The sequence below is a fragment of the Aspergillus clavatus genome, genomic scaffold, assembly GCF_000002715.2.
Source record: "Aspergillus clavatus NRRL 1 1099423829736 genomic scaffold, whole genome shotgun sequence".
Lineage (NCBI taxonomy): Eukaryota > Fungi > Ascomycota > Eurotiomycetes > Eurotiales > Aspergillaceae > Aspergillus > Aspergillus clavatus.
The window spans coordinates 128,248-154,527 of record NW_001517111.1 but is presented as its reverse complement, the minus strand read 5'-3'; the positions used below and the strand labels follow the sequence as shown (position 1 = coordinate 154,527).

Below are 26,280 nucleotides of genomic sequence, written 5' to 3'. Positions count from 1 at the left end.
ATGTATATAAAAAAGAGGTCACCCCGCCAATAGAATATTAAAGAGACGAACATGAGGAGCAGAAAGGAAGTGAGCACCCAATATCCTCATCCCAACCTAGAAAATCATCGCTTCTTGATCAGAAGCCAACAAGCTATGGCTCCTTCCATTCTTCTCGAAAAAAAAAAAAAAAAAAAAAAAAAAAAGAAAAGAAACAAATCGGAGTACGCGCGGATCGGTCCAGGTACCGGACCACACAATCAAGAGGTGGCCTCCGTATTCGGTGCAGTGTGAGTGATTTCCACCGACCGCGTCTCCAGCTCTTTGGGCATCAGACAATCTCCATTCTCGGTAATGGTCTCTACTGACACCGGCTCAACCCCGGTGGCGGGTGCGCCGGATGTCTCAGTCGCCGAGGGTGCAACACCCGAAGCAGAGCTCGCTACAGTGGCCCGGGACGATGTATCCTCGACATGCTCGGTGGACTCAACCCCTTTGTCCTCATCGCCAATCACGGCCGCTAAGCTGCGGAAGTTGAACATCGGCTCCGTGGCTGTGGCACTCCCATCATAAGCCCCAGTGGGGTCGTCCGGTGTTGAGTCAACGAGCGACGAAAAGGATGATGATGCGCTGGAGACGTGCCGCAGATGAGATGGTTTCGGTAGCTCTCGGGCGAGGGACTGGGTGGTAGCAGCTTGCGCGCTCGAGCCGGGTTCGATGACATGAGCGACCGGCGACGAATTGGCCGCGTCAGAGGGAATCTCAAGGCTGCTTGGCGACGCGGTAGCATTGGTGGTAGAAGGAGGCATGCGCTCGACTTCCTTTCCCTTACCACAAGCCGTGTCCTCGCCAGTCATCGAGGAGGAGCTGCTACTACCCTTGCCGTGTCGGGGGTCGGAAAGGACGTCCAAGGCGGAGCTACTCGCATTGTTACTGTAGACCCCCAGCTTGCGCGCAGCCTTTTCAGCCTTCTTGCTCTCCTTTTCTCGCCGCTTCGCTTCTTTTTTGGCTTCTTTTTCCTCTTTCCTGCGCCGCTCCTCTTCACTAGCCAAGCTCAACCGGATCGCCTCCATCATCATCATCTCCTCCAAATCATCAATTCGATTGCGTCGCGAACTGTTGCGTGGGGGCGCCATATTGCCACCGCCTTCTTCCGCGAAATCCGTCTCAGGCCCCACGGCACGTCGGTCAGTCAGGAACGCAAGCGCCTGCAACGCAGGAGAACCTGATCGATTCGAGACGCTCTGGTTCTCTGACGTACCCGTCCTTCGCATCACACCTCTTCGGCCCAAACTGAAATTACGGCTTTCGTTTCCAGACGAGTTTGTATTCATCAGGTATGCCGCGGTATGCAGAGCGGTCGCTGCAGCCGATCTTCGTGCCGCATGGGCTCGGGCATTGGCTAGCTTTTGCGCCCAATCAGGGCGGATTCGATCTGTTGTAATGACCGTTGGGTCGTTCGCAGACAACGAAGTAGCGCGTCGACGGCCAGTGATGGCAGGTGGGTTTGCAGATGACAGAGATGACGAGGACGACACGGGGGAAGCGAAGGTTGGGCGAAGACTGGAATCGGTCGCGTATACCAGGCCACGGCGGAAAGGCGGAGGCGCATATGTGACACCGAATTCAGGCTGCACACAAAACGGGCATGCGGCTGGCCCAGATACTAGTTGGCCGTCTTGACTCTCCTGGCGATCCCTATCCGACGTTGAGTTAGCGGCATTTGAGTCGGTCTCTCCATGCTCTGGCGGATGGGGATCCGGGCGTTTGATCTGAACAAAGCACTCAGAGCAAATAGGTTGATCGCAACATCTCGTGCGGTTGAGATAAGGCGGGTAATAAAGAAAGCAAATCGGACACTCCGTGGCATCCTTGTAAAGGTAAGCCTCGATGGGCTGTCCATTGACAAAGGGGTCCTTGGGGAGTTGTATCTCCTTAGGGCCCGCATCGACTTGCGAACCGTGTCTAGATGAGGTAAGAGAGGCCAGAGTTTTGGCGCGCGTTCGGAATAATGGTGAACTTGAAGTACCGGAAGCGAACGGAGATGTGGGAGAGGGTAGGGAATGGGTCGGTGTGGACGATTGTGAGGCTTCCGATCCATACGATTGCGACCTTGACGTGATCGGCACCATCAGGTGTTGGATTGTCGACTCTTTTGCTTCTTCGGTCGATCTTGGGGGATTCTTATATTCCAGTTCTGGAGGAATCTCATCGGGGGGCGGAATGGGTAGACCGCGCGCGGCTGCCATGAGTTGATGTTCCGTCCATGAATCGGAGAAGTCATTCAACCCTCTCCAGAAAGGTGCTAGTCTTCTTTCAATCTATTCGCCAGGCCATCAGTATAAGAAGATCATGTAAGACAGGGAGGGTGGTAGATGTACCATCAATTGTCGAGTCACAGCCTTGTTGAAATCCTCAGTGCCCACATATACGCCCTGGGTCACCAAATACCCCCCATCGACATGCTCTTCCCTCATGCTACGCTCTCTTTCCTTAAGCCGAGCCACCCGTTCCTTTTCCAGCCGACGAGCTTCTCGTTCCTGTTTTGTTTCTCGCCGATGCTCCAAGGTAGCCACATCCCTGTCGGAGCTTCCGCCAATTCCGAACATCGAGAGATCCGGTCTACTACCTCGCGACCGTGAGCCTTCCGCATGATGCCGGTCGCCATATGGGGATCGTCCATGACTGCTGGAAGAGCCCCATTGGTGGCCCCGGCGATTGGAAGATGAAAGCGACGGTCGGGATTCTTTTGTTTGTGAATTACCCATCCTGGCCCGAGCTGAAGGGGACAATGTTCTGAAACAAGCTTATCAGGGACGGGGTTGAGGATGGACGACGGCAAGAGCTGTAGTGTCAGTCGGATGACCTGGATGTAGGACAACAAGATGCGAGATGTGTGAACACCAAAAACCCCCACTCAGTAAAGCGGAGTGCATTGGGAGAGAAAAAAAAAAAAAAAAAAAAAAAAAAAAAAAAAAAAAAAAGAAGCTTCAAATGCCAGAGCGGGGATGAAAATGATGTGGTGACAATAATAAACCCGATGTGGCCATGGGAGCGACAAGAGAGTCCAAGAGATTCCAAGAGTCGAGAGTGGCTGCTGGAAGCGGCGATGAGATCAGAATGCGGGCTTGATTATTAGCCGCGGGAGGGTGGATTACGCCGGATCAGGGGGGAAGCATTCAAACAACAAGGACTTATGGCAAGAAAATTGGTCAGAAAGACGATGAAGAAAAAGGCTCTAACAGCAGCTGAAGAACTACTTTAGAGTAGTAGTATGTAAGATTGGGGGGAGGAAAAAAAAGATAGGAGTTGGGATGGAATCTTGGAAGAGAGCGAGCGAGAGAGAGAAAGAGGGAGAGAGAGAGAGAAGTCCGAGAGAAGGATGAGACTACTGTTAGACTAGTACATACTGTATGAACCAGTCCGTGTGAATCGTGAGATCGATGACTATTTGAGTTCAATAATCAGGCAGGCAAGGACCAGGCTTTACAGTACAATACAGTACCTACACATTAGCTTACACCGAGCACTGACATGTGTGGCAGCTCAAGGCCCAAACTCCCCAAAGAAAGCGGTAACTCCGGTAATATCAATACCTTACTTACTATGACAGGAACTATCAGGTCCTTCTTCGACTACTTCGACTAGCTTGTGGCTACTGGCCAGGCCTCCAGCTTGATCACAGTAGGGGGGCCTAAGCGATCTGTTTAGAATCTAGTTAGTAGTATACTCACTTCCGGGGAGTTGGGAGTTAAGAGGTAAGAGGAGTTAGGGACACATCTCCTCAGTGAATGAGCTCTATGACTAGCGAAGTCATAGCCCATGTTCGATAGATCAATTTACCAGTATGTACCTCAAACAGCGGCATGATTCCAAATTGCTCTACACATTGTGTTAGATGGAGGCAGAGGAGCCTCCCGGTAGTTATACACCATTCTTCTACAACAACAACAACAACAACAACAAAGGTCATTTATCTGCGTTCACCAGTGTCAGATAGATAGGCGTCCTTGTAGATGCCAGACGGTTGATGCTATCATGCTACTATGTCTTGGCAGTGGATATCACATGTGGCTCGTGAGTCGTGACTGATGAAGATTAGAGGCTTGCTGCGCCACACCTTGGTTCTGGGTCGGGCGGTCGGAAAATCCCAAGTGCCAGCCCCAAAATATTTTTCGTTTGATAGAGAAGAGATATCGATATCTTGGTTTGCCAAACGATCTTGCAGCAGCATGCATGGGTGTTTGCTGGTTTTTATAATTAGCTGATTGGTATCATTGACACTGGCTTCTGCGTATCTCACTTTTAATATCTCCCATTACAACCCCGTGCATGGTACAAATCGCAGAACCTCTCCAAATTGCAGTTATTTTTTGAGGTACGGCTCATTGGCTTGAGATATAGCAAATGACTACCGCAACATCGGAAACCACGCGCCTCCATATCACCCCTTTTACCCCAGATCTTGTATCTGCTGTCATACCAGCATCCGTCCGGCCGTCAGCAGTAGATCTCTCTTTTCATTGCATTCCAACATTCCCCGAGAACAACTACGGTTACGTGACACTTCCGACGATGGAGGCCGACAAGATCAAAAAGAAGCTCAATGGCTCAATTCTGAAAGGCAAGAAGTTCAAGGTGGAGGTTGCGCGGTCACCGAAGAAAGTAGAGGTGGATGACGAACCGGCGACCACTGCTGCATCTGCCCCGAAGCCTACATCTGAGAAAAAGTCAAAGAAGCGAAAGGCCAACGATGATGTCCTTGATGGATACGAGCTTCCCGCGGACCGCAAAGTAAAACGAGGGTGGACCGAATCGGCGACTACCAAGAAAGATCGACGCAAGGATGAGAAGAAGAGGAAGGGAAAGGATGAAAAGAAGGCAAAGCCACAAGCAAAGTCCAAGTACACCGAAAAATCAGAATGCTTGTTCCGGACCAACATACCGAAAAACCGATCAGACTCTCCCGATGAAAAGCAAGAAAAACAAGCCAAGAAGAAGAAGAAGTCTTCGGAGGAATCCGTCGTTCATGAGTTTGCCAAAACTGTGACACACCCTAGCTTCTTACGGACAAAAGAGGATGGGGCCGCAACTACCTCGACCTTTGAGGAAGGGAAAGGCTGGGTAGACTCCGCAGGGAATCTGAAGGAACCGGCCAGTGATCGTGTGAGAAAAAATCCAGATAGGCCGGGAAAGGTTGCAGGCGCTAAGGAGAAGCGAAAACCTTTTAAGGTTCCCGCAACCGTGCAGAAAGAGCAGGCTCAAAAGTCCAAGGGAGACCAGGAAGATTCCGCGGATGAATCCGAAGATTGGACATCATCCAGTGGCTCGAGCTCATCTGACGACAGCACAGATTCTGACAGCGAAGACAGTGCGTCTTCCACATCTTTCCAGTCCGAGGTTTCTTCCAGCGAAGAGGAACAGCGGCAATCACAGTCATCATCCACGGATGAACAGGCGTCTTCTCCCAGTAAGCCTGATTTACCGGCGGCGGTATTGGATGGCGGTGCCCCACGTGCGCAAACAAACCAAGAAGCAATTTCCAAAGAAGTCCATCCCCTGGAGGCTCTTTTCAAGCGGTCTGCTCCTGAATCCTCTGAGAGCAATCCCGCCCCGGAAGGAAACGCACAATTCAGCTTTTTCGGGCAGGACGACATCGAGTCCGAGGAAGATGAGGTACAGCAGCCTCATGAGCCACAGACCCCTTTCACGAAAAAAGATCTACTCAATCGAGAGTTGAGGAGCGCAGCTCCAACTCCAGACACTGCTCACGTCGGTCGAACCATCAACTGGAAGAGTACAGATCCCAACATGATGGATATAGACGAAGTAGCTGAAAGCAGCCCTATCTCCAAGCCGGGAGCCGGTTCAAAGGAGGAATCAGATTTTACCAAATGGTTCTGGGAGAACCGTGGAGACAACAACCGTGCTTGGAAGAAGAGGCGACGCGATGCTGCCAAGGAACAGAGACAAAGGGAGAATCGGAGGAAAGGTATGAAGGGAAAGTCTTAAAATCGAAAGAGAATAGGTTCCAATTTAACCTTAAATGATAATAATTGAAACAATCTTCTAGAAGATGAACTCAGGATTGTGTCTATTCCTCCTAGATTGCAGCACATATCACATGATGCCAAGACTCCGGGGTGGCCGATGAGAGTTAAGGTACTCCGTAGTTAATTCCAATGGTTGATGATGATCCACCAGAGATAAGAGCACAAGGAATGACACACATTGCTGTTCGATAGAAGAAGCGAAGTCTCTACCACTTCACAGACTCGGAATCCCATCATGTTATTCCGGATCAGCAACCTCCAGGTCCTACTTCTCTTCTTGTTTCTTTCTTGTGCATCCTTCACTCTGGCTTCCAGTGAGTTTGGCCTCGTGCCTCTGCATCCTGCTATTGGTATTCGAGACCATTGGCTAATGTCTATCCCATTCGTATAGCGCCAGCATCATTCTGCAAATGCACATGCTTTACCAATAGCACAATTATACCTCTGGACTCCCCAAACCCTGAAGCGACTCCGGCGACCAACACCTTCGAACTCCGCATCCGCAACATTCTTTTTGAAAACAATGATTCGCAGAACGAGAAAAGAGCCAGCAATTATCGCTCGCTGACATGCAACGATTGCAATCGCAAGTTTTGCTTGGATTACGATCTACCCATGTGTAAAGGCGCAAAGGAGGATGACGTCTTTACCACTTGTTTTCGTACGTACGCCGTTACCCTGCCAGGTATCTGTTTTTTGGGGGAACAAGAACGGTCTGCTAACTTTGCGATATTCAGAGAGAGATTCTAAGAAAGACCAGGCCATTGTGTTCATCTTCATCATTGCGACCAGTGGTCTTTTGGCGTGGGCTGCTTGCAAGCCGTGGGTAGAAAAGTGGCTAGAGGTACGACATTCTCAACACAGATCCCACCAGGCGTGACATCTAACTCTGTGGTTCTAGGCAGCAAGAGAAAGGCGATCATATATTCCCATGTCAGAGCACGTTGACCGATGATACTCCATACGTGTATGTGATGATAATCAAACGGTTTTTCTCCATCGACAATTTCGTGCACGTCAGACCTTACTTTGTGGTGCCCTTGCATTTTCGCCGAGACCCCGCCGCAATTCGGTTCCTATATCTCTGCACAGGTGTACAGTCTTCTGAACCATAGGAAGTCGACGGTTATGAGGACCGCTCACATCAGAATGTAGAAGTGATTACGATCATGCAGGAGCGTTTTCTGACCTCTGAGACACAGAGCCAAATAAACATTGTGTGGGTGCAACACAAGCCTCCAGTCTTGCGTTCATGCGGCTCTGGGTAGCCCGGCAGATATTCCTGGTATTGTACGACTGGGCAGGAACAATGGCATGAACCAGGGTACAGGAAGGTGAACAGACAGGATGGAGCTGAACCTAGCGAGGTAGCCAGATGATAGACCACTTCGAGATACCTGGCTATTCTAATATGCTGCAAAGTGCGATGTCAACAAGAAATCTGGATGTTGAGTAAATCTATGCTCGAACGATGGAAAAAATGAACCAGTCCATTGAAATCCAATATCAATGGCTGAACTTGATGGTCAAGACAAACTCGCATGGGAAACTGGAAACATCTAGAAAAGCAGCCGCTAATGAAACGCCGTCATGCACCATCCATGGGCTAAACCAGAGTGGATTTAGCGTAGACATCTGACATATCTATCCTACCTTAATACGGACTAGTTCCGCCTACCTAGTCATGTAGGCGTCATGTAGATAGATAGTAACATCTTCCTTGTACATGGGCTTGTAGTAATTATCGACTGGAATACACTGGCCGCCGTCAGGGTTCTATCATCTCTGACCCGAAAGTGATGCTGCGAGTAGGTCATCTTGTGAATGATCCGTTGAAATTGAGCATACTATGGAGTCTAGAGAGTCGAGTCTAATCCATTGTCACTGGATCGCGGAGTTACACATTCTAATTTTATAGATGTAATTATTTGCTATGTTCTTCTAATATCTACATTCATTTTACAGGGATATATATGCATATTCCATTGGACGAGGTAGTCAACGTAAGAATCCGTGGTACCTCATTGTATAGACAGTGGATGAAAAAGTTCACAATGTAGATCCCAATGATGCTTCCAGATGGTGCATGGAGATTGTTCGGATTTCGGAGACAAGATCTGTCTCCCTTTTAGGTAATAGCCAGAGGAACCAGAGAAAACCTGCTGGGCTTGTTCTCATTTTTTTTTTGGCTTTCCGATCGGAAGAGTTTCCCAAGTTCCCCCCTTCATATCAACCGGTGGCTGTCAAATTGTCAAACTCCCCGCTTTCAATCTTTTCTCTTCCTCTTCCTCTTCCTCTTCCTCTTCCGACCATCTTTTCCCCCTACATTCATTCCACTGAGAAATTGTTCTTCCCCATTGCCACTCCTATTGAGGATCTGCTTTCCGCGCTAGGTTCATCTGTTTTTTTTTTTTTTTTTTTTTGTGCCTCAAATAGATACGAAAGAGCAAAACAAGGAATATCTACAAAACAGCCGCAGAGACGGGTAGGGAATATCTTGATCGCTGCAGCTGGGAGCTTGGAAGAATCTGCCATTAAAACGGCTTGATCTCACCTGGAAGACTCGCCAGAAGGCTGGGGGGCTTGCCGTAAGAAATTAAGATTACACTGGAGAAAATGGTATTGACACTCCAGGGAAGACAAACCTCCTCGAACGATGAATTTCCCACCGCTCAGCTGTTCCTTCTCGGTATGTGATGCTCTAGACCTAGTATTCCATACTCTAGGTTGTGATGCCACATGCTAACTTGCACCTTTTGCAGCAATATGCCGTGTCGCAGAGCCTATCGCCTTGACCTCCATCTTCCCATACTCATGGGTTATGGTCAAGGACTTTCGGATCGCCAATGATACAGACGCCTCCTTCTATGCCGGAATCTTGGTCGCCACCTTTTCCCTTGCGGAAGCGCTCACTGGCATGTTCTGGGGAGGCCTCTCAGATCGTATTGGTCGCAAGCCAGTGCTTCTCTCCGGTTGCTTTGGCACCATCCTGTCGCTCCTGCTTGTGGGATTGGCCCCCAACTTCTGGGTGGCCCTTCTAGGTCGTGCTCTTGGAGGTCTCTTGAATGGGAACATTGGAGTCATACAGACAATGGTTGGAGAACTGGTCAAGCGTCCTGAGCATGAACGTAAGTGGGATTATTGTCGTTTCGTTCAGTCATCACAGTGGGTCTGACTAAAATAATACAGCTCGAGCTTACGCTGTGATGCCTTTTGTCTGGTCTATTGGGACTATCATTGGTCCTGCAATTGGAGGGTTGCTTGCGAGGCCCGCCGAAACCTATCCTTCTCTCTTCTCTCACAGTGGTCTTTTCGGAAAATTTCCTTATCTGCTACCCAATCTGGTCTGTTCTCTCTTGCTTCTCCTCAGCATCCTTGGCAGCTGGTTATTCTTGCAAGAAACTCATCCCGATTTGCAACATCGGAGCACTTCTGGAGATTCAAACAATGCATCCGCCGAAAGCCCTCTTCTAGCCACCTCAGGGGCCACCGCCAACGCAGGAGCTGATCTACGAGCAGAATCGTATGGCACTTTCAATCAAGTGCAATTGCAAGCGGATGAGGACTGGTTTGTGAACGCCGACGGTTCGAAATACCAGTCGCCAAAGCAACCGGTCTTTACTTGGCGGGTCGTCTCGCTTGTCATTGCCTTGGCCATCTTTACCTATCACTCCATGACGTACGATCATCTTTTGCCCATCTTCCTGCAAGATCCGAATGGCAGTAACGTTTTGAGTACCCGTAACTCTGGTCTCAGCTTTCCTGGTGGCCTAGGCCTATCTACGCAAACAGTAGGCTTGATCATGTCTTCCGACGGTATCATTGCTCTCATCATCCAGAGTTGCATCTTTCCGGTCCTGGCTCAATCCCTTGGGGTCTGGAGACTATTTGTGATCGTCACTGTCCTCCATCCACTGGCGTACTTGATCGTCCCGTTCCTCATGTTTCTGCCTCAGCAGTTCTTACTCTTTGGCATTTATTCTTGCCTCATCGTGCGCAATATCCTGTCGATCATTGACTACCCGGTATTGCTCATTCTTATCAAGCAAGCCAGCCCATCAGACTCAGTAACGGGGAAGATTAACGGCCTTGCTGCCTCAGCAGGAGCAGTTTCTCGTACTATCGCCCCACCCGTTGCCGGGTTCCTGTACAGCGCAGGTGCCGAGCTCAATTTCACTGCCGTGGCATGGTGGGCAAGCGCCTTGGTCGCGGTAATTGGTGCTGCCCAATTGTTCTTCATTGACCATAATAAGCACCGTTCTGCCACGATTCGCTCTGCTGTGCCATGTCATTGTACACCAGATGAATATCCAGCTCAGAAAGAGACAATCCACATTATTGTGACCGATACTGATGCAGATGCAGAAGATGCCGGTCTATGTCACCAGCAGTATTCGTTTTGGAGATGAAAACCAAAGCACCGTGTACAAATGATACCACGCAGGGGGCCCTACTTCAGCGAGTTCTTTTTCATATTTTGTATTTAAGGGGCATGGCGTTTTTGGGACATAAAGGCGTATAGCAGAATCAAGGTAAAATTCATATCTCTTCACAGGACAAATCTAATAAGAACCCGTATCTACTATCTCCGTACGCAGTCGGGATGCCTCTTAAAGGCGGTGGAAGTGAGCCCACTAATTTGCCACTCTTCACCGTTTTGGGCTCCAATATACTAGGCTCTATCGGGTATAGTTTTGTTTACAGCCTTATCCCAGCAACCGCCGAAAATAATAATCAAACACATCACAGTCATCGCGCAGGACAAACCATTGTCTCTGCTGTGCACATTATCCCTTCGCCTTTTCATTGAATCAACTATCTTGGGAGCTCGAAATAGTACCCCAAGAATATCAAGTCATTGTGTCAACTTAATTTAACTTTCACTCTCATTCTGCGGTACTCTATTCGATACGATTGTCATGTCCACACCCCTCTCCCCGTTAACATCTTCGCGCCAGAATTCACGAGCCCTTTCTCTGGGGCTTGATGAGCTGGGAACAGAGAAGGTTGAGATGAACGAGGACCAGGAAACCCGATACGAACCAGAAAACCTCGTGCAAAGTCCGAAGAGATCGATCGAGACAGCCAACACCGATACCCCGAGTAGCCTGCGCTATGAAGCTGTGCAAAATTCACAAGGCCCCGCTCCAGAAACTGAGGAAGTAGAATCTGTCCGATACATGCCCAGTTCGCCTTTCCAGTATGATGGGAGGGATGATACAGTGGACTTTCAAATGCTTCGGAATCGGCAGACCTCGATGGGACAGACTGAGCATTCCCTAACCCCGAAAAAGCGCTCCTTTGACGATTGTCCTGAAGATTTGGATGCTACAGATTATTCGGACGATCGAAGCAAGAAAGGAATGAGCAGGAAAGATACTCGTGACATCCATGTCTACGCTGACGACGAAGATCATATTGGTGAAGAGAACCGGACGGAAGAGCATGTACCGGATGCCGTCGATAATACGATAGAGGACGATTACGACGAGGGCATGAGCACTGTTTTTGACAAATGTGATGACTACAACGACGTTCTGGAAGACAAGGAGAACGTTGAATCGAACACTGGAGATGATGTTATGAATGATGACTCTCACGACTTTATGGATGATACATGCCTCAGCACTTTCTCCGCTGTTCCCAATGCCGACATGACATCATTTGCGCAACTTCGAGGGGATTCCCCGTTCAAGGCCATGCGGCCACTGTCCAGCAGCCCTGGAAAGTCGGATGAGCTTCAGTTCCAAAGTCCTGGTCCAGGCACCCCTCATTCAGCCAGGGAAACACAGAACGCGCTCATTGAGATCGGTACACCAATCGCATCCCGTTCTCCTAAGAGGTCGGAAGCCCAGGATGGCGAAAAGCCCAGTGGCACACCAAATCTGCTTGATCTCACGGATCATGGCCCCTTCTTCCCACGTCAGCGTTATAGCATTCAGAAGGAGCGATACTCCCCCTCGAGACGCTCACCCTTGCGGAATCTACGGGAAACCATTCGAAGCCCTTCAAAGGCCTCGTTACTCGATTTTGACATTCCTGCGATTCCCACACCCAGGTCGATCCCCACAGTTACACCCCGGGAATTAGAGTCATTGAAATCTGGGTTTCTGTCCGAGATCTCCTCGTTGAAAGCAACCCTGAGTGGAAAAGAGGCAGAGGTTGCCAGCCTAAAACAAGCCGTTGCCGATGCTGAGCGACGGGTTGGGGAAGCCCTGGACGAAGTTCGGAACGAGGCGGCGCGAAAAGAGGCGCTGGAAATTGAGCAAGCCGAATGGGAGCGACGGGGTCAAGAAATGGAGAATGTTTTGCGGAGCGTCCGAGCCGACATCGTGGAGGGTGAGCGAGAGAAAGAGCAACTAGCCATGAAAGTCGAGGAATCGGAGAAAGGCAGAGAACAGCTGGAAAGGCGCGTCTTGGAACTGGAGAGTCAGCTATCAGCCGCGCGGGCTTCGACGTCTAATGAGACCGGCGAGCCTGCGGGGGGTCAACGTGGGCCGACAGCCGAAGAGACCGCACGAGAAGTCCAGGATGCGGTCGAAAAAGTTGCACGCGAACTTCACACCTTGTACAAAAGCAAACACGAGACCAAGGTTGCTGCTCTAAAGAAGAGTTACGAAGCGCGTTGGGAGAAGCGCGTGCGGGAAGCCGAGAATAAATGGAAGGCTGCCAGTGAAGAGAACGAGCGTCTGCAGAACGAGCGCGACGCTGCTTTGTCGGAGAGCCACCGCCCTGATACCAGTATGGTGGCCCACCAAAATGACGAGCATGAGGCGGAGAAGCGTGTTCTAGAGGCACAAATTCAAGGTCTCCAGCAAGAGATGACGGCACTTAAGCAAGACAGCGAGCAACTGCGAGCAGAGTTGAAGGTGGAAAGAGCAGAGAAGGGGGAGCTTGTGGCTGCGGTAGATGAATGGCTGGCGATACAGCAGAATCCACCCCGGTCACCAAGCGCTTCCCATTCTCCTCCCAGACCTGAGGAGTATGAGACTCCAGAGCCGCAGCCCGCTCCGACAGAGACGAATGAAGAACTTAGACGAAGCGTGAATCGCAGTGGTTCCAGTGGAATCCGCCCACCCGGCACCGGGTCTGGGAATGGGGGCGAGAAGAAGATTTCCAAGATTGGAGCACCGGCAACCCGACATGCCAGGGGCAACAGCGGAGGAAAATCCGGCATTGCCGTGTTTACCCCAGGCCGTCCCACCGGCGGTATCCTCGGCTCGATTGAACGGATGGGCCGTGGAGGCGTTTGAGGTTTGAGATGGTACCAGTTTGGTGCTTTTTTTTTCTTTTTTTTTTTGCTTTTCTGTGATGTTTTCTCTTCCTTTGATTCCCCATGAGTAGAGTATAGTTTGAGTACCTTTCTGCACGTCCATGAGTTTGTTTGAACTGCCCCTTCGAATATATACTTCGAGGGCATTGTATGGATTTATGAAGTCTTGTCTGCATTATGAATGAATGAAACAATCCGCAGGGTTATTGGTTTAGTACTTACAGCACTGAAAACAGGACTACGAAGGCCAAGAAAATCATGCCTGGCGGCTCCACCCCCTGTGAAGTATGGTCAACCTAGTCTAACTTGGCTTTAGACAGGTATAAGGGCCAACCAATAATGTTACGCGGAAGGCACCGTTGGGTACGATTACCGGAGACTGTGCAATACCAGCCGAATTGTGAGCTGTCTAATTTTGACCAATGATATAGCCTCAATTCAAAATTACTAATCAGTGCTAGCAATGATCATAATGTAATATGATAGGATACTGGAATATTTCATAATACAAGGACTTTGTCCAAATTAGGCGAACAAGCTTGCTTTGCGCTATCAATGTATTAATGTGTCAGGGTATTTCCAGGATATATAGAACTCATTGTCATGTAGATTTGCCTTTCAATATGTTTTGACCTGTCAAAATAGAGCCAAGCCAAGGATAGCTTAGCGTGTTTTGGAATGGGGTTCAAGAAAGCATCTCTGTGTGCAAGTGATGAAAATGATTTCAATCCATTCTGTAGGAAATAGAATTAAGCCAAGAGCACATCTTGTTTGAAAATTGTGAAGTTGAATGGAACAGCCACTGTATGATAACATGTCTTTTTTCAGGTTAAGACAGTGAGTCTAAGCACCTCAGTTTGTCAAGTGGTACAAGCCCCAACCGATCATCAAGACCAGATCCAGAATCTTCTCTGTAGAAAGCATTGCCAAATAAACATGCTTCTCTTCACAATAGCATGTAGGTATCTTCGCCAGGCCGGCTGAAAGCGGAGAGCCAACTCAGGTCCCAGCAAGCCTTTGCGAACCAATGCTTCACAGGTCTTTGTCTCCTTTGCAGAATCAATGAAGATGTAATCTGCATTCCAGATCATATCCTTTGTCTTGCGCTTGAAGTCGTACGCTAGCAAGGCCATTGTAGGATAGACATTGTACCAACAAGCAGAAATAAGACCATCGAAAACGTCATTGCGGTTAAGTTCTGGAAACTCCATTTCCCAAAATCGGCGATCCCATTCTGCGGCGCTTAGGATAATGTCGTCATAGGGTTCATGGCCATATACCATAAAGTATAGAAGTGTCCCAACCGCAAACTGTTCAGTTCTGGCGGAACAGAGCCCGTATGTGCCTTTCAATGGTCCAGCAAGTATTGGTCTGGCTCGTGGAGGTAAGGTACCCTCAAGTGGCTGTCCAATGGTGGTGGCACGACCAAAATCAGTCAGCTTCAAGTTGAAGTTTCTGTCAAGAAGACAGTTGCTCGCATGCAGATCATTGTGACAAAAGCCCACTTTCTCCACATACTCAAGAGCAGAGGTGATTTGTTGTATCCACCGAGCGATGAGAGCAGGATCTTCGTATTCCTTGACCCTGATAAGACGCCCATAAAAACCATTTGTTCCTGTCTCTCGCTCCTGGCGTTCATAGAAGCGAGGGGCGATTGCCTGATGCGTGCAATATGATAGGAAAAGGTAGTCCGGGAGCATGAGAAAACATTCAACAATATTCGGACATCGGTCACGGCACTCGTTAAGACGTTTGAAAAACGAGATCTCCTTGAGGAAAGGATGCTCCGCTGCCTTTTCTTCAGGGGTTCGGTCGCGACGAACAGTTTTCACCACAATAGTTGGAGTGACGCGGTAGATATAAGCGTCGAGTCCTCCGCCAATCCAGTTATGTTCCTCGAGAGCCTCAGCGTAGTGGAAGCTCATGGCGAATCAAAACACATGTAATTGTAGTCGTAGCCGTGTAGAGTTTTGCCAACGATATACAGAAGTATTAGGGCGGGGTGGCGGTACGGGTGTGAGAACGAGGTGGGGGGAGGAAGGTAAGGGCAACAAACGCGAGGAGAAGGGAAAAAGGAAGAATTTTGGAAGAGATTGATTGTCTTACAAATAGGGGCTCGACTAATGCCACCCACGCTATGCCTTTTTCGTCAGAGCGAGCCCTTCTCTCATTAATTACACAATACTGTAGGGACATTCCTCATTGAAGGAGAATCAATTCTCTATAGTAAAAGTGCACAACAAACGAAGTCAATACCAAAGACAAATAATAATTAAGCATCATATATACAACCATGCGGGTTACTCCGTAATTAGTTGCACTAATTTAGCGCGTCCCAAAATTCTCGCTGGTCGCTCTTCGGGACCGCCCTTTGGTCCACTAATGAATTGTTGACACTTTCGCCACGCAATATCCAGGAACAGGCAAAGTTGGCAAGGAATTCTAGAACGGTCGTCAGATTACAAGGAATTTTGAGTATTCCAAGGTATTCCAGGAGAACTGACACGGAAACTTGAAATCAGCTGTAAATTGCTGAGGCCCACCTGTTGCGACATCGTACCATTTTCCATCGGCTGTCTGGGCCCAAAGACCTCTATCCTTGCAGTCATCGCAAGGAAAATGCGAGGTAGTACTGGCAACGTTATCATTCCTGCCTTTCTCTACCCCACAGTTGTTACATCCATCACTAGGGATCAGACTGCCGGGTGTCTCAACCTTATGACGGCAAGCACGCGTAGTTATATTGTAGGTTCTCTTGCACATGTTGATGTGATCTGTTCTTATTAGTTACTCTCTTTCTAAAAGACCTGGAAGAACAAATACCTTACGGCAGAGGCTTTGTCCGTGCTAGAATCTTTGTGCCTATCAGGTAAGGAGAAGAGGTTTGATCCGTGTCAGAAGCTTGCAGTGTATCAGATCAGAAAATTTGAGGAAGAAGAGTCCCTTTTATAATCACGAGCCTCGCTCGATATGAAAGGGTTAGGACTGCTACTTTTATGAGTTAATGAGCCTTGCTAGGCGCCACCTGTAGACAGGAATGTTCATGGTAAGAAGGATGGTTATTGGACGAGAGACATATCCGGGAATACTTATATTTTCTAAATGGGAATCCAGGCAAGCCGCAATATGCGAGTCACATAGTCATATCTTGTAGACAGGGTTCCCCGCTCGATCTATGCAACTTCATCCAAAATCACATCCAAAGGGGGGTTCCGGTGTTTGTCAAGGCTCCAGGGGCCTGTGATTGACTAAAGGCAGGCATATCTGTGACAGGAATAAGAGGCTCCCGGCGTGTAGGTGACTACCATGCATTAGTAAATGAGTGGCTCACAGCCAGCACTATATTAGCGCCTTGCCCACAATCTAGACTAGCAGGCTACATCAATGGAAGAGCAAACCCAATTGCGGCTCCTCCCGCCATTCACATCTTTTCTGACATGGCTGAAAGATGAATTTGAGGGGTACTTGTACCATCTGTGGGATTGGTGGACCAAGGTAGTGTGAGGCTGCATGGTCTTTTTGTTCAGGTAAGAAATTGACTGACTGCCCCACTTTTTCAAACCTCAGCATGTCTAGGCTGACATGGTAAAGAGCAAGAACCAATAATGAGCGGAGCTATGCATGCAACACTGTCTCCTAAGCATGGTGGGGGCTGCAGTGCTGGAGAATAGTTCCACCAAACAAGCCAGGCAAGGCACTAAGGCCGCACCCTAGCAAATAGTAGGGCTGGTTTAGCATGTGATAGTCTGGTGTAAAACCTCACTAGCAGAGGAAGATTCTATAAACTAGTAATTAGTTCTCCTAGTAATAGTAATATAATCCTATAATCTCTTTATAATAATTAATTACTATCTTCTATTAGATATTATACTACTTTTATAGTTCTAATTACTTCCTAAAATCTGATTAGCCTACTAAGATACTATAAGAATACTAAATACCTATAGCTAATCTACTTTAGGACCCTCCCTCTAGTAAATACTAGACTAAAGAACCTAATATAGTAAAGAAATACCTTAAATTACTAAGGAGGTTACTAAGATAATAGAAATAATCCTAGATAGAAGGAGATAGCCTAAATCCTAAACCTAATAAAGGTAGGATAGTAGTAAATAGAACTTAAGTAGTTAGATTAAGAAAGAAAATATCTAACTTCTCCTAGAAGAAGAATATTACCTAGAGCTAGAAATCTAGAGAATAGAAATCTAGTAATAATTAAATAAGAAATAAGCTTAACTATAAGATTATACCCTAAAAAGTACTAGGGAAACCCTATTACTAGAGAGAATAATTTTAATAGATAAGGATATATCTAAAGTAATAAAAAAAATAATCTATATAGAATAACTAAAGAAATCTATAAATATAAAACTATTCTTAGCTATAATAATATAAGAGTATATTACCTTTATAAACTAAATATAAGTATACTTTAAGAAGTATCCTAGCTAGTTTAAATCTAAAAATAATTAGATATAGATAGCCTTAGTCTAATATATAGATAATTAATATAATAAATAATATATATATAAGGCTAAATTATCTAGACCCCTTTAGTAAGTTAATTTTATAGACTTTTATATATATCTATTTATAGCCCTAGGATACCTATATAAGAAGGCTATAATCTAATTTTATAATACTACTTAAAAACTATAATAAAGTATATAAGAATTTATAATCTATCTAGATAATATTTACTCTTAACTAGCTAAGCTAATACCAGACTTTTATTATAAAGATATCCTATACTTCTATATCACCCTAATTATTTAAGCTAAAGCAGTAAGATTTTTTAATATATTAGAATCTCTAAAAGTCTATACTTTTTATCTAGCTATAATTAAGAATAATATTCTAGAAAGATAAGAGGTATTATAGAAAGATTAATTTAATTAGTTGAAGTAAGCTCTAAAGCTAGAATATTAATATTTATCTAAACTAGAAGACTATAGATTAGGATAGTAAGAATTTTAATAAATAAGTCTAATAGAGAATTACTAAAGAAGGAACTTCTTAAAGAGGAAATTTTCCTACTCTTCTAAGAGAGATAAAGTAAATTAGGCTTACTAAAAATATAGATAGCTTAGCTACTAGATATATAAATATACTAATGTGATATTGGTGAATGAATATCATGAGTAGATCAATAATTATTAAGGTCAACCCTGGGTTACCAAGGTCAACCTAAGAAATCTCTGCGAAATCTATTACTTATCTTTTGGATAGATAGCCAGTAGCTAGATATAAATATAAGATCTTACCCCAGGTAAGTGAAGAGGTATCAGCCCAGCCTATCTCTCTTCACCCCTGGTGATACTACCTTACCCATGGTAATTCCACTAAACTCTAAAGAAATAACTAGTTAAAAAACTAGGGTACCCTATATTTTATATTATAGTAGTATTAAAAGTTAGAAAGAATTCTAATAATAGTAAGATACTTATCTACTAAACCTCTATTATAGTTAGATAAAATTACTATATATATAGAACCCTAATTAATTATAGAGTAGAGAGGACCTTTATAAATTAATAATAGATTAAAAAATTTTTATTAGAGATTAAAGAATCCCTATAATTAGTATAGACAATTAATAGATACTTTATAACTTCCTATAGTTGAAGAAGTATTACTATTAAAATTACTAATTCTATAGGAAATACTAGGCCCTAGGAACTAGTCATAAAAGCTATTAATATAATTAAGTATAACCTAATCTTAGGGATAGACTAACTAAAAACTACTAATCTAGATATTAAATAGAAAAACCTCTCCTAGCACTATTATAATAGAGAATCTAAGGAAGAAAAACCTGATATCAAGATAATATTAGTAGTAGAGGCTATAAATAAATTAAAAAAGGTATATTCCTATATACCTTAGTTATTATTCCTAAAGGAATAGAAAACCCCTTAAGGTTATTAGTAATCTAGGAGGGCTTAGGATCTAAGGAGGTATTATTCTTAGAATGTAAAGAATATTAAGATATATTTAGTATAGAATAAGTAGAAATTCTATTACTAAATACTATATATAATTATATAATAGAGCTTAAGGAGAACCCTAGGAAGAACCCCGAGTCCTTTAGAAATATATTAAAGAATATCTACAGAGAGAATAGATTAGGCTATCTAAAAGCCTTATAGATACTTTAATTTTATTTATATCTAAGAAGAATAGCAGATTATGAATATATGTTAATTACTATAGATTAAATAAAATTACTATAAAAAACTATTACCTACTACTACTAATAAGTAAGTTAATAGATTAGCTAGCTAGTATATAGATTTAGACTAAGCTAGATCTCTATAATATTTATTATAGAATCTATATTTAGAAAGGAGATAAATAGAAAACTATATTTTATATAAGATATAAATATTTTAAATATACTATACTACTATTTAGCCTAGCTAATATATTAGTAATATTCTAATTATATATTAATTAAGCCCTAAGTAATCTACTAGACACCTGCTATATAGTATATCTAGATAATATTATGATTTATTCTAATAATACAGAAGAATATATATAATATATCTATAAAGTACTAGCTAGACTCTAAAAATATAGACTTTATACTAAGAGAAGTAAGTATAAATTCTATACTATAGAAATAAATTTCCTAGGCTTTATAATAAGCACAGAAGGCATAAAAATAGAGTAAGGCTATATTACTATAATTATAGAGTAGCCAGAACCTAAGAATATCTATAAAATCTAGTAGTTCCTAAGCTTTACTAACTTCTACTAAAGATTTATCTCTTATTACTCTAAAATTACTATACTCTTATTAAACATAATAAAAGAGTATAAGAATATAAAAGGAAGAAGCTATAAGATCTAAGAAGGTAAGAGAGAATTCCTTACCCTAGAAATAAGATATATTTTTAAAGATATAAAACACTACTTTATAGAAGCCCCAGTGCTATACTACTTTAATCTAGGCTTAAAAATCTAAATTAAGCTAGATGCTTTAGGATTTATAATTATTAGAATCCTAATATAGTAATAAGAAGATAGATAATAGCATCTAGTAGTATACTAGTTATAGAAACTATAAGATATAGAAACCTACTATAATATATATAATACAGAAATACTAATAATAATAGAATATATTAAATACTAGAATCACTATATTAAGAGTAATAGTAATATAGTAGAAATTCTTACTAATTATACTAATCTATAGACTTTCTTAATAATAAAAACCCTTAATAAATACTATATAAGGTAGATAGAATTCCTATATATTATGATATCAGTGAACAAATATCATGAGTAGATCAATGATTATTAAGGTTAACCCTGGGTTACTAAGGTTGACCTAAGAAATCTCTATAATATCTATAACTTATCTTTTAGATAGATAGCTAGTAGCTAGATATAAATAGAAGATCTTACCCTAGATAAATAAAGAGGTATTAGCCTAGCCTATCTCTCTTTACCCCTAGTAATACTACCTTACCCTTAGTAAAACTATCTAGTAGTATATCTAAAAGTTATAGATAGTAAGAAATTAAATACTCTTACTCTACTAGACCTATATTTATCTTAGTAAATACCTACTACTCTTCCCTATAAGTAACTACTAAATTTAAGCTAAAAGATAGTAGGGTGGTTATACTTAATAAAGAGTTTTTACTATAGGAGAACTCTCTACTAAGCCTTATTAAAAGAGATAGAAATAAAATAAGATATAGTAACTCTAGGCTAAAGAAGTATTACTTAGTTACTAAAATAGGTCTTAATAAAAAATAATCCCTATAAGATAATATCCTTAAACCTTCCTACTAGAACTACTAGTAATAACTAGCTACCTATAGTAAATAATCCTACTAAGAATCTATTAGAGGATATAAGATAAGCTTTTACTAAGCTATTTAAGATAGTAGTCTAAGGAGCACTACTTATTAATATTAATATATTTTTTTAGAGTATTTATTAGAAGTAATATAGTAAATAAGTACTATCTCTAGAATTATAAGAGATAAATTATTATTATAAATTATTACTTATTTTTAAGGTCTTAAATCTTACTCCTATCTTAAAGTATAAAAATATATATATAAGAGATACTACCTAAGAATAATAAAAGAGAGTTAAAGAATATTTTAGGGATATTTTATTAGTAATAAGAAGAGTTTCCTCTAATCTAGAATATCTTATTATTATTAAGTAGAAACTTATAGGATATACTTATAAGAGATATAAAGTAGATAAAACCTAATTATAGATTAATCTTATATTAGTAATTACTAATATAGAAATCTTTTATATATAGCTACTAAAGAACTTTAAGGAATATAATATAAATAATAAAAGATAGAAGAAATATAAAAGCCTTATCTAAGGTCTATAATTTATATAATTATATATTACTATCTTAGGTAAAGCTATAATATATATCTCTTTTCTAATATATAAAGCTTCTCTTATTTAAAAATTTATTATTAGGAGTTAACTAGAGCTTAGGAAAAGATAGATAGAGGACTAAATATAATTATAAATATATAATAAAATAGTTAAATACTTCTCCCTTTATAAGAATAACTTAGCTACTACTTAATAACTTAGAGGTAACCTATAATTAAAACTATAATTTAATTAATATAATAAAGATCTAATAAATCTAAGTATAATTACTAGCTCTCTCTAGCTAAGAAGAAACTTCCTATAACTAAATAAAGATTTATTAAAGTAGAAACTATAATATTGCTAAAATAAAGTATATTTTATATATAATAAAACTAGATATCTCTAATTATGCCCCTTAAAGATAATAAAAAATAAGAAAGATTAATAAATCTAGAGATACTTATTAATTAAATAAAGAAAGTCTCTAACTACTAAAATATATAATATAATCTCTTTAAAGATAGGAAGGAAGAACTACCTAAGAGAAGAAATCTTTAATTACTATAAAGAATTACTAAGATATATCTAAATATAATAAGTATTAACTCTATATATTATATAATAGAAGTATAAAGTAAGGGATAGATAATTTAGATTAAGGCTCTTATTAACTATAGAGCTAGTTATTTATTTATATTATAAATAACTACTAATTACTTTAATATAATAGAGCCTCCCTATAGTAAAAGAAAAATATCCTTAGTTATATAATTACTAAATAGAGCTATAATAAATACCTACTAATAAGTAAAGATACTAATATAAATTAGGTAATAGACTAGTCTTATTAAGTTATAGATTCTAGATATTAATAAATATAAAATAATCTTAGGTTATAACTAGCTAAAAGTTACTAACCTATAGATTAACTAATAATTAGGCTAGATAATCCTTTAAAATAAGAGAAGAATATATTTTATCTATCTTATTAATCCTTAATATAAGATTAAATATTATAAAGACACCTTAATATAGTAGATAACTATAAAATAACTAAAGTAGATCTTATAAAAAGAGAAGTTAATAATATAATTATATCTCCTCTAAACTAGTAAAAAGAAATTAATAATTATAAATTATAATAAATAAATAAAAGACTTTAAAAATATATTCTAAGAAGAACTTAACCTAGGAATACTACCTATCTAAGGGGTAGATTATATTATTAATACTAATAATACTAAATTAATTAATATAAATACTTACTTCTAATTACTAGAGAAGTTTAAGAAAACCTACTACTAAGTAGAAGAACTATTATAAAAAAGAGTAATCTAGGTCTTAGTAAGCTAGTAGGGTTTACTAGTAGTATTAATCCTAAAGCTAGGAGGAAAATAATAAATATATATAAATTATTAAGTACTTAATAAAGTTATTATTAAGAATACTTATCTACTTCTAAGAATTTAGGAGTTAATTAACTAAGTTAGTTAGATAAAGATCCTATTAAAAATTAATCTTCTCTTAGGGTATTAATAATTATAGATAGTAGATAACTTAATTATTAAGATAGTATTTAATACCTTCTTTAGGAAATATAAGTTTCTTATAATATTATTTAGACTTTATAATATACCTATAATATTCTAGATATATATAAATAGTTAACTATAAGATCTCCTATATATAGTAGTATATCTTAATAATATCTTAATATTCTTAGTAAGTAAAGAGAAATATAAATAATATATATAAGAAGTTCTTACCTAATTATAGAGGAACTAGCTATTTATAAAAGCCTTAAAGTATAAATTTAGTTAATAAGAAATTAAATTCTATAAGTATATTATTAGAGGAGGAACTATAAAGCTAATACTAGCTAAGATAGAAGTTATTATCTAATAGCTAAAACTAAAAAATATCTATAAAGTATAATAATTTCTTAGACTTATAATATATTATTACTAATTTATACTAAGATTTATATAGGTTATAGCTACCCTCTATAATCTACTAAAGAAGTTAAATAAAGATCTTTAGAAAAGGAAATTCTACTTAATTACCTAGATAGTAAGATATTAAGATATCTTTACTAACTTAAAAGAACTAATAATTACTATACTAGTACTAATAATTATAGACCCTAATTAATCTTATTAAATTAAGACTAATACCTTAGAATAGGTAGTAGGAATAATTTTAATATAGGAAGATAAGAACTATAAACTTTACCTAATTATATTTAATAGAAGGAAGCTTAGTAATATAAAAAGAAACTATTTAATATAAAAGAAGAAGCTACTTATAATAAAAGAAGCCCTTTAGAGATAGGACTACTATATTAATAATAGAAAGATAATAATAATAGTAACTAATTATAAGAGTCTTTAATATCTTATAAATATAACTAAGTATTTAAAGTAGCTTGCCTAGTAGGTAAAAGAATTCTAAAGTTATAACTTAGAGATCTACTATTAAAAAGATAGTAAAGTAATAATATTAGATATAATTAGCTAATACCCTAACTTTATAGAAGAAGGACTAGGTAATATTACTAAAAGAACTTTACTTAATATACTAGAAGTATAGGAGATAATAGAGATAAGATATTTTAAAAGCTAAATAATCCTATAGAGTATAAATAGTATAATACTATAATAAAATACCTAAAGCTATAGATCTTACTATAAGATAAAAGAAAGTAGGAGCTTATACTAATAATAGCCCTATTTTTTAAACTAAAAAAAGAGGTACTATACCTCTTACTAAATTAAATTATAGGTAGATAATACCTAGGAGGATGATTTATATATTACTAGAAATTAATCTATATTATAGATATAAGAGATACCCTATACCTAGAGATTCTATTCTAAAGGGACTTCCTATAAGGAATATATAGAGAATATAATTATATAGGCTATCTAGTATTACTAGGAGTTATTAGAACTTAAGCCTAGTAGTCTTCTCTATAATATAATATCTAAGCTATAGTTAAGGAATGCCTAAATTATTAAATATTATAAGGATTAAAGAAACATCTTAAATAGGAATAGTAATATTATATAGTAAAGAAAGGTATCTAGCCTTTTAAATACTAGGATATTAATCTTATTAAATATCTGCTAGTAATACTAAATAGTAATAGATAGATTATTACTATTATTAACTATATAATAGGATAGGTTATTATGAAAGCTATTCTATATATTATAGATAAAATAATAGTAAAGTTCTTATATAAGGAGATATTTACTTAGTATAGTATCTTTAATAAGATAGTATCTAATAATAATATAAATCTTCTGTTATATATAATAGAGATCTTTATAAAAATCTTAAAAGTAAAATATTATATAATAATACTAAACTATCCCTATATAAATAGAAAGAATAAAAACCTTAATAAACTTCTGGGATAAATACTTATAAAATATTTAATAAGAAAATTAATATAGCTATAAAATAAATATCTTTATCTAGTAATATTTATAGTATAGATATATACCTATATAAATACTAGTAAAAGCCCCTTCTACCTACTATATAGGATTAAACTAAGATTACTAGGAGATATAAGAGAACCTATAAAGGAAAATAATTATAATAAGCTTATAAGAGTAATATATATATAAGTATTAATAAATAAGAAGCTATTAGAATATATAATTAAGAGAGAGATAATCTAAGATTTATAAATAAAAAAAAGTTATTTTAAGGAGGGCTAGTAGGTCCTTATATAAAATAAAAGCCTCTAGAAGTTTAAGAGTAAGTAATTTAAGCTATATAAGATAATTAAGGTCTCTTAGAATATATATATTATAGGAATTAGATAGATATAACCTAAAGAATCTTATTAATAGGTAGAGACTAGTAGAAGTAGAGATAGAAGATAATCTATAATATCTATAGATATTAGTAAGCCTTAATATTAGGCTATAAAAAGTAGGCTTATTAATCTTTAATCTAATTAAAATATAAAAGATACTTAATAAGACTAACCCTTTAATACTATTATATAAAGAATTATTATAGTATATAGCAGAAGGATATAATAAGTAAAAATATTTAGGAGAAAGTTTATAATAAGTAGGGGAGGGATTAGGAATATAATATAAAATAAGTAAGTAAAAAACTTAATATATTAATAAATAAAAATTAGTAAGGAATAGCTATCTTATATAATAATAAATAAAGTTATTAGAGCTATAAAGTAATAAAGACTTAATTATTTTAGATAATAAGGACTAAGAGAGAATTTAAAGTAATAATTTAGAATTAATATCTTAAAAAAATACTAGAGAGATAGATTTTAAAGAATTATTTATAGTTATAATACTCTCTTATTAGAAGTAAATAGAGTAGTATAAAGATAATATATTTATATAAATAGATTAGAAAATAGTACTATACTAGAATTACTTTTCTAAGAAGAAGAAAAGAAATTATAAACTAGTAGATTTTACTAATTATAAAAGAAAACTAATTATAATAAGATATTAAGAATTATACTAATTAACTAAAGTAATAAATAATTACTAATTAAAAATCCAAGTTAAACTTTATATTAAGAATCTTATAAGATAATACCTTAGCTAACTAGAA

General features: G+C 39.5%; 5 protein-coding genes across 5 annotated transcripts, besides 12 other annotated features; 3 read left to right on the top strand and 2 right to left on the bottom strand.

Moving 5' to 3' along the window:
* Nucleotides 1-157: 157 nt before the first annotated feature.
* Nucleotides 158-198: a microsatellite.
* Nucleotides 159-190: a microsatellite.
* A 41-nt stretch (nucleotides 199-239) lies between the features above and the next one.
* On the bottom strand, nucleotides 240-2,747 carry sip5 (Sip5p; the record flags this gene model as incomplete). The annotated part of the gene is made up of 2 exons (XM_001276522.1): nucleotides 240-2,300; nucleotides 2,361-2,747. 2 exons carry the CDS (start codon nucleotides 2,745-2,747, stop codon nucleotides 240-242), a joined length of 2,448 nt encoding a protein of 815 aa, XP_001276523.1.
* Nucleotides 2,748-2,923: 176 nt separating this feature from the next.
* Nucleotides 2,924-2,966: a microsatellite.
* Nucleotides 2,925-2,963: a microsatellite.
* A 340-nt stretch (nucleotides 2,967-3,306) lies between the features above and the next one.
* Nucleotides 3,307-3,347: a microsatellite.
* A 573-nt stretch (nucleotides 3,348-3,920) lies between these two features.
* Nucleotides 3,921-3,945: a microsatellite.
* Nucleotides 3,922-3,945: a microsatellite.
* A 441-nt stretch (nucleotides 3,946-4,386) lies between these two features.
* On the top strand, nucleotides 4,387-7,187 carry ACLA_057520 (uncharacterized protein; the record flags this gene model as incomplete). The annotated part of the gene is made up of 4 exons (XM_001276521.1): nucleotides 4,387-5,971; nucleotides 6,424-6,693; nucleotides 6,770-6,876; nucleotides 7,125-7,187. The coding sequence occupies 4 exons, from the start codon at nucleotides 4,387-4,389 to the stop codon at nucleotides 7,185-7,187; spliced, it is 2,025 nt and encodes a 674-aa protein (XP_001276522.1).
* Nucleotides 7,188-8,309: 1,122 nt separating this feature from the next.
* Nucleotides 8,310-8,339: a microsatellite.
* A 95-nt stretch (nucleotides 8,340-8,434) lies between these two features.
* Nucleotides 8,435-8,455: a microsatellite.
* Nucleotides 8,456-8,648: 193 nt separating this feature from the next.
* ACLA_057510 (MFS transporter) lies at nucleotides 8,649-10,441 on the top strand (the record flags this gene model as incomplete). Its single annotated transcript, XM_001276520.1, has 3 exons — nucleotides 8,649-8,721; nucleotides 8,795-9,160; nucleotides 9,222-10,441. 3 exons carry the CDS (start codon nucleotides 8,649-8,651, stop codon nucleotides 10,439-10,441), a joined length of 1,659 nt encoding a protein of 552 aa, XP_001276521.1.
* Nucleotides 10,442-10,951: 510 nt separating this feature from the next.
* On the top strand, nucleotides 10,952-13,285 carry ACLA_057500 (uncharacterized protein; the record flags this gene model as incomplete). Its single annotated transcript, XM_001276519.1, has 1 exon — nucleotides 10,952-13,285. One exon carries the CDS (start codon nucleotides 10,952-10,954, stop codon nucleotides 13,283-13,285), a length of 2,334 nt encoding a protein of 777 aa, XP_001276520.1.
* A 907-nt stretch (nucleotides 13,286-14,192) lies between these two features.
* On the bottom strand, nucleotides 14,193-15,230 carry ACLA_057490 (putative Rho-associated protein kinase; the record flags this gene model as incomplete). Its single annotated transcript, XM_001276518.1, has 1 exon — nucleotides 14,193-15,230. One exon carries the CDS (start codon nucleotides 15,228-15,230, stop codon nucleotides 14,193-14,195), a length of 1,038 nt encoding a protein of 345 aa, XP_001276519.1.
* A 4,115-nt stretch (nucleotides 15,231-19,345) lies between these two features.
* Nucleotides 19,346-20,566: a mobile genetic element.
* Nucleotides 20,567-20,762: 196 nt separating this feature from the next.
* Nucleotides 20,763-20,799: a microsatellite.
* Nucleotides 20,800-22,980: 2,181 nt separating this feature from the next.
* Nucleotides 22,981-24,189: a mobile genetic element.
* The last annotated feature ends 2,091 nt before the right edge of the window (nucleotides 24,190-26,280 follow it).